At 42.7% G+C, this 7,745-nt stretch overlaps 1 protein-coding gene across 1 annotated transcript in view; it reads left to right on the plus strand.

Annotated features, from left to right (window-relative positions):
* CA2 (carbonic anhydrase II) overlaps nucleotides 1–7,494 on the plus strand; it is a 17,832-nt gene extending 10,338 nt beyond the window's left edge. Inside the window, exons 3-7 of the mRNA XM_010846220.1 lie at nucleotides 828–946; nucleotides 1,375–1,467; nucleotides 3,093–3,155; nucleotides 5,256–5,411; nucleotides 6,725–7,494. Coding sequence (XP_010844522.1) covers nucleotides 828–946; nucleotides 1,375–1,467; nucleotides 3,093–3,155; nucleotides 5,256–5,411; nucleotides 6,725–6,844 — 551 coding nt within the window. The 3' untranslated portion in view covers nucleotides 6,845–7,494. The remainder of the gene's footprint in view (nucleotides 1–827; nucleotides 947–1,374; nucleotides 1,468–3,092; nucleotides 3,156–5,255; nucleotides 5,412–6,724) is intronic.
* Nucleotides 7,495–7,745: the final 251 nt, after the last annotated feature.

Genomic DNA, 7,745 nt, shown 5'->3' on the forward strand with positions numbered 1-7,745 from the left:
CTTCAGAATGAACTGGCTAGATCTCCTTGCAGTCCAAGGGACTCTCAAGAGTCTTCTCCAACACCACAGTTCAAAAGCATCAATTCTTTGGCACTCAGCTTTCTTTATAGTCCAACTCTCACATCCATACATGACCACAGGAAAAACCATAGCCTTGACTAAACGGACCTTTGTTGGCATGCTTATTGTTTCACAAATTCTAGTGAGAAATGGTATCAGAGGTCGGCGAAGGGGGCTGAAGGTTGCTTTCCGGGCCGAGTCAGAGCAGAGGTTCCTGAGTTTGCAGGTGTGTGATGGCCCAGCGTTGGAGGGCTGCTGCCAGCGCCTCCTCACTGATTCACAGAAGAATTCACAGTGCCGTGAAAATCTCCTCTCTCTGAAACCTGAACCTCTGACTTCAAAACAAACCTGGAAGGAAAGTGTCCTGTGCTCAGAAAACAGATGGGAAAAGCATCCATCCTTTCAGTTAGTACAAGTAAAAGAAAAAAAAAAATAACAGCAATTGAAATGATTCCATTCAGCTCTGCAAACTAAGCCCAAGTCTAGATTTAATTTTCACAGAGTGAAGATGCTGCTTCAGGCATAAATTTAGTACTATAAAAGAAGATTGAAGATTGTGACATTCAGTGGTGTGTGTGCCCCACGTGTATATGGATGAGTTTGTGGGTGTGTAAGTGTGTGTGAGCCACCAGGCTCCTCTGTCCATGGGATTCTCCGGGCAAAAATACCGCATCTCTTATGTCTCCTGCATTGGCAGTTGGGTTCTTTCCCACTAGCGCCACCTGGCAAGCCCACATAAATATTATATATATATTTTTTCATTTTAGTGCTGAAAGATGGACCTCTTACTGGCACTTACAGATTGGTTCAGTTTCACTTTCACTGGGGCTCATCTGATGACCAAGGTTCTGAGCATACTGTGGATAGGAATAAATATGCTGCCGAGGTGAGACACACTTTTTTCTTTTTTTTCAAAAGCTTAATGTGTAAATTCAGCTCAAACCATTTTGTTTACAAAGGCTCTTCATATTTGCTTCATATAACCTTTATTTGTGATGTTATGGTTAATGCCACAAAGCTTTCTCTAAGACCTCCTAAGAACACCGTTTGCGTGAAAATGAATTCAACTTGGAGGATCGTGTTTTAATGTAAAATCTAGAAATAAACGTTCCTCAAAGGTATGCAACGCTTTGTCTTAGAGTTGTTGAAGGAATCGCTTGCTTTTATGCCAAGTCGTGGACAAGTAGAATTAAAATACAAGTTTCGATGTATAATTATGCACATTTACGCTTTCTTTCATGAGCTCTAGCTATGGAGATAACTGTGTAGGCTTTTACCACGGTTAATCGTTTGCTGTCTGTGCTTCTGCTTCAGCTACACCTGGTTCACTGGAACACCAAGTACGGGGACTTTGGAACAGCAGCACAGCAGCCTGATGGACTGGCTGTTGTGGGTGTTTTTTTGAAGGTTAGTTGATGGCCCAATTCTCCCCCCCGACCCCGCCTGTTTCCAAAAAAGATGAACTGGACAGAACATTCATGACAAATAGGACATTCTAAAAAAAGCCTAGGAAATGCTTTTGGCTCTGAAGTATTTAGGGGCTTATTTTCCTGCATATCTGCTAACCGCAGTGGAGATAGAGACAAGAAGACAATTCCAGAGGTATTTCTTAGGTACTGTTTGGATGTAAATGTGAAGGATGTTTACACATGAAATATGAAATGAGAAAAAGCAATGCTTGGGATAAATACTAGTACTTTTTTTTTTTCTCATTCAGCCTTAAGCTGGGTAGTACTATACCATGATAGAGAATGATAAATTAAGACCAGGTTTTGGAGGAGTGAAGGACAGTGACTCCATGTTGCAGAATCCAGGCAGCAGGACTTTAACGTACCGACTGAGCTGCCCCCTGGATAGTTATAAACCCAGTGGAGGAAGGTCCGGGCTGCAGATTCGTGGTTCTAGAAATCCTGTGTCAATGTGACATTTGCACACACAAGTGACAAGTGAAGTGAAAGTGGCTCAGTCGTGTCTGACTCTTTGTGACCCCGTGGACTACAGTCCATGGAATCTCCAGGCCAGAATACTGGAGTGGGTAGCCTTTCCCTTCTACGGGGGATCTTCCCATCCCAGGGATAGAACCCAGGTCCCCCGCTTTGCCGGCAGATTCTTTACCAGCTGAGCCACAAGGGAAGCCCAAGAATACTGGAGTGGGTAGCCTATCCCTTCTCCAGAGGATCTTCCCGACCCAGGAATTGCACCGGGGTCTCCTGCATTGCAGGTGGATTCTTTACCAATTGAGCTACTACGAGTGTCTATGAAATTATGCAAGGAAACCCTGACGAAGAGGGGGTAACACTGCTCATCAAGCAACTCTGCGAAACTGCAGACTGGGAGGAAAGACCCTGATTAAATGATCAATGGGGAATACAGGAGTCAAGGGAGATTTGGGAGGCTGGAGGGCAGAAGGACAGAGAAGGCATTGGCACCCCACTCCAGTACTCTTGCCTGGAAAATCCCATGGACTGAGGAGCCTGGTAGGCCGAAGTCCATGGGGTCACAAAGAGTTGGACAAGACTCAGCGACTTCACTTTCACTTTTCACTTTCATGCATTGGAGAAGGAAATGGCAACCCACTCCAGTGTTCTTGCCTGGAGAATCCCAGGGACAGGGGAGCCTGGTGGGCTTCTGTCTATGGGGCTGCACGGAGTCGGACACGACTGAAGTGACTTAGCAGCAGCAGCAGCAGCAGGGCAGAAGGAAAGGTCGAAAGAGGGGGGATTTGGCAAAGGAAGGAAGACAATAGTGCAAAATTCTGCATGAAGCTTAACGCAAGCATTTGAACAGTGTTGTTGACTTTGGCAGTTGGAGGTCACTGGTGACATCTGAGAGGGTAATTTCAGGTGAACCACAGGGCCAGAAGCAGGTTGTTAGTGAAAATAGGGAAATGAGACTAAGACTGATGGGTGGCATGTAGCTAGTGGTGGTTTTTGCTTCACCATTTGGAGAAATTATACCTTAGAGCTGCCCTAATCAAGAAAGGGTGTAGTGCGAACTGCATATGCTGCCTTGTCCTTTGTGTCTTTCTGTAGGTTGGTGATGCTAACCCAGCCCTCCAGAAAGTCCTTGACGCGCTGGATTCTATTAAAACAAAGGTACAGTTCAGTGTTTTTGACACCTGCATAGGGTACCTATTTTCTATACCCAACTCATTTTTTAAAATTCTTTTGCTCAAGCTGGGTAGTCTCGGTTTGATGAGTGGTGCTTAGATGAGCACCTAATAAAGGTAACATGTTGCTCATATGTTTATGTAACTTAATCTTTATCCCAAAGTTAATCCTAATGCTTATATAATTTTCGGACTTGTATTTATTTAATCTTGCTTCATTTGAACATCCATATGCAAGAATCAGAGAAAACTGTGATTGCAAGGAGGCTGAACCACCTGATCCAGTTATTCACCCTTCATTAGGCAGATATTTCTTGAGTACTTACTATATGCTGGCCACTTTGTTAGTCTAGGAAATGCAATGGAGAACACGATGAGTAAGGTCCTGCTTTGAGGCCTCTTTGAATTCATGTTTAAATCTATGTGCTGAGGTCATGGGGCATCTGCTTATAAATACGGCTTTCAGCAGCAGCAACCTGGCTTTATCAAACTCATCCTCAAATGAAAGCAGCATCTATCTTCTGAAAGGCTTACCTGTTACCCTGAGCTTGACTCCCTTGATTCGTATAGAATAAACCTGATCCTACAACACTAATTCAGAAGGATATATGCACCCCCCGCCATGTTCACTGCAGCTTATTTACAACAGCCAAGACAGAAGGAGCCTGAGCATCCAATAACAGGCGCGTGGGTAAAGAAGACGTGGTAGGTAGATAGAGATAGAGGGGGCTTCCCAGGTGGCTCAGCGGGTGAAGAACCTGCCTGCCAAAGCAGGAGACGTGGGTTTGATCCTTGGGTCGGGACGATCCCCTGGAGGAGGGCATGGCAACCCACTCCAGTATTCTCGCCTGGAGAACCAATCCCATGGACAGAGGAGCCTGGTGGGCTACAGTCCCTGGGCTTGCAAAAGAGTTGGATAGGACTGAAGTGACTAAGCTCAAGACACAGACAGACAGATAAAATGGACTCAGCTACAGGAGAATGAAATCATGCCATTTGTGAGAACACGGATGGACCTTGAGAGCATTAGGCTAAGTGAGATAAGTCGGATAAAGAAAAACAAATACCAGATGAATTAGTGGAATCAAACAAATAAGCAAAGAAAACAAATACAAAACCAGCTCACAAATACAGGGAATTGATGGTGGTTGCCAGAAGTGGGAGTGGGGGGCCAAAAATGATTGAAAGGGGACAAAATGTACAAATTTTCAGTTATAAAATAAAGACGTTTTGGGATTGACTTACAAGTAAATCAAAATCAATGCTGTAGTGACTGTAGTTAATATCATTGTATTGCCACTTTGAAAGTTGCTAAGAGTAGATTTAAAAGTTCTTATCCCAAGAAAAGAAAATTCTGTAACTGTTTTATGTTGAGAGATGTTCACTAGACCTATTATGATCATTCGATAATATATTCAAATATTAAGTCATTACATTGTATTCCTGAAACTATATGTCAACTACATCTCAGAAAAACCAACTAAACCTTCCTTCGCTTGAGCCCGTTTTCTCTCAGCCTCTCACCTACGCCCAAGCTCATTATCTCTGTCCCCTTTAATTAGTCTTACCTGACAACTGTCTCTCTGCAGTCACTCTTCGGACAACCCTTTGCTGTTGCTTCTGTTTCTCTAAAGTGCGGTGTCCAGAGCTAAATGCAGCTCTTCAGTTCTGGTCAAACCATCAGACGGTACAACAGGACAGTTACCTCCTCATCGAGGAGACTGTCTACATGTTCTGTTCCTACATCCTAAAATCGCAGCGTTTCGGTGTCAGCAATTTCACTTTAAATACCGGCTAAAATTAGTTAATGACTTAATGAAAAAGATAAGGGATTGTTTGAGAGGACAGATGAGCAAATGGACGGGTGAAATTGATAGGTTGTCTTGTTTATATCTGCTAATCTAAGTTTCCCTGTCGAATGTCTTCTGTTAATTTCTTTTATTCTGTTTTCTGGTGAATATGGAATGTATCTTTTAAAAAAAAAGGAATGTGTTTGACTCTCCAAGTTGAATGTTTCTGTTGCCTCTTCTCCTGACGTCCCCCCCTCCCCCCGACTCTGATCACGTGTCTTTGTCTTGTGTTCCAGGGTAAGAGCACCGACTTCCCCAACTTCGATCCGGGCAGCCTCCTTCCCAAAGTCTTGGACTACTGGACCTACCCTGGCTCACTGACCACCCCTCCTCTCCTCGAAAGCGTGACCTGGATAGTGCTCAAAGAACCCATCTCTGTTAGCAGTCAGCAGGTCCGTTTGCTCAAGTCGGGGGAGCACTTAGTTCAGGCGAAAGGACTGGACCTTTGGAAGCAGACAGACCTGGGCTCTAATCCTCCTGCTGCTCCTGGCGCAGCAATAGTGCTTAGCAGGTGTAGTTAGCACCCAACAAGAACTTGCTGTTGTGAACCATAACCTTAGGCAATTCTTTCTTTTTACTCTGAAGTCGGATAACATCGAAGATTACCTGAGAAAGGTGTCTGTCACCCAGTACATGCTTTTTGTGTGTGTGCATTAGGAGGAATCTGAAGCCTGGAAGAAAGATTTTATATTCAAGGGTGCATACCTATGGGTGATCATTTCCAGCCAACGGGTCACTCACCTAAGAGCTTACTGTGGTTTATTTACGTCAGAATACATCCTGAATTCTAACAGTTGAGAGTCATCCCTTGGATAAAAAGCACCTATTAAAAGTCACTCCGAGTTGCTGTAGCAGCTTAGACCAGACGCACATCTCCTACAGAGCGCAGTTTGTGCTGTTCAGAGCGCTGCAGTGGAGTGGCTGTGTGTGTTAACAGTAGTTGACTTGCTCGGAAATTGACTTCCTCGGAGGTGACCAAGGGAATTTTGTTTGGCAAAGAGATCAGGATCTGATTCTCTGGCAGCTGCCCTACTTCCCAAACCACCATTCTTCGTTGAGATCAAGTCATGCTTAGTGAAAGGGAAGTGACACTTTCAGAAACAGCCTCAGAGAAGGAGGGAACTGGGGCAGGGCTGGCTGGGTCAGGGCACTCTGCTGGGAGCTCACACGAATTTAAAAGGAAATCAGAACTACCCAGTGATAAGCATTGGAAATCCCAGCATGGGCAGATTTAATCCTGTGCTTCTGTAAATGTAAGCAGAGATGTCAGCCATCATTCCACCCTGCAGTCACTTTATCTAATTGTACCCATGCTGATGTTTATCTTCCCTGGGGCAGAAAACAAAACCTTAATTTGGATCTAGAATTGTTATTATTACTTTACGTCTCTGAAATATTTTATAGGTTCTGATGTTTGATTATGTAATTAAAAGAGGAAAAAACAAGCTCATTGCAAATTTCCTTCAAATAACAGCAAAATGTTGTATTTATTCTGTGGAAATTAATTTGTTGTATAAACATATATATATGTAATCTATATGTGATTATATATCTGTGGGTGCGAATCAAATTAAATTTTGAACATTGCCATCTGAGACTGTGAATACTGGAAAATATATTTCAAGATTTAACACAAGCACGATAGTTGAATGCTCTAGTGAAACTTGTATTTTTGATGTTTTTCATCTTTAATTTTGTCTTTTAGATGTTGAAATTCCGTACTCTTAACTTCAACTCGGAGGGCGAGCCTGAACTCCTGATGTTGGCCAACTGGCGTCCGGCTCAGCCGCTGAAAAACAGACAAGTCAGAGGTTTCCCCAAATAAGAAGGCCCCGGGGCAGTGTCCAGGGGACAGCCTTTGGGCCTCCCTTTAGCTTAGCACAAGTCCACTTGGTGAACTGCCCCCTCGCTGCTTTGCGTTTGGCCTTCTAGACCCTTCGTCTCTCACCTGACGTACTTACTACTAAAATGTGAAAACCTAGACCAAGTGTCATGATTGACAGATTTGCTGTGACTGGTGCTTTGCTTATGATGGTAGCCTTTCTGTGACAGAGAATATAAGAACCTTGATTTTGCTCACAGAATGTGGGGTAATGAGCACTCACAATGATTCAGTAAAATGCTATTTTTAAAATATAGGAAGGTAGGATGATTGAGTGCAAATCTATATACGAGGGTAGATTGAACTATGTGATATAAATCAGGTAAAATAGTCTCGATCCTATGTAATGTAAATCAGATAAATGTTTGTGATTCCAAGATGGTATAATAAAAACTTTAAATTCTTATATATTTGTAGCAATGGTATCTTAATTACGCTATGATTTAGTGACTTTTGAACTATAGCAATGTAAATGAATTATCTATAAAAATTGTTATAGTTGTAATACAGAGTATATTTCCATTCAAATAATATATCATAACTTAATAAATATTGTATTTTAGATATATTCTCTAATAAAATCTGGAATTCTATCTTGGATTATTTTATTTTATGCTGGGCAGTGGGTAATGGTGAAGGAGCAAATGTATACTTTTTTAATTCATATTAATTCACTGTAAATAATAAGCCATCATAATTGGCTTAGTCATAATCAAGAGTCGCCACAGAAGGAAACACCCTGAAGGTTATCTGTATTTGCCATGCGCTCTTGTGAGTTTTCTGAGCACTGGCTCATGTGATCTCCATGAGGGTAGATCCTGAAAAAGGAGAGGAAGTGGTTACT

The sequence above is a fragment of the Bison bison genome, unplaced genomic scaffold (assembly GCF_000754665.1).
Source record: "Bison bison bison isolate TAMUID 2011002044 unplaced genomic scaffold, Bison_UMD1.0 scf7180017864233, whole genome shotgun sequence".
Taxonomy (NCBI): domain Eukaryota; kingdom Metazoa; phylum Chordata; class Mammalia; order Artiodactyla; family Bovidae; genus Bison; species Bison bison.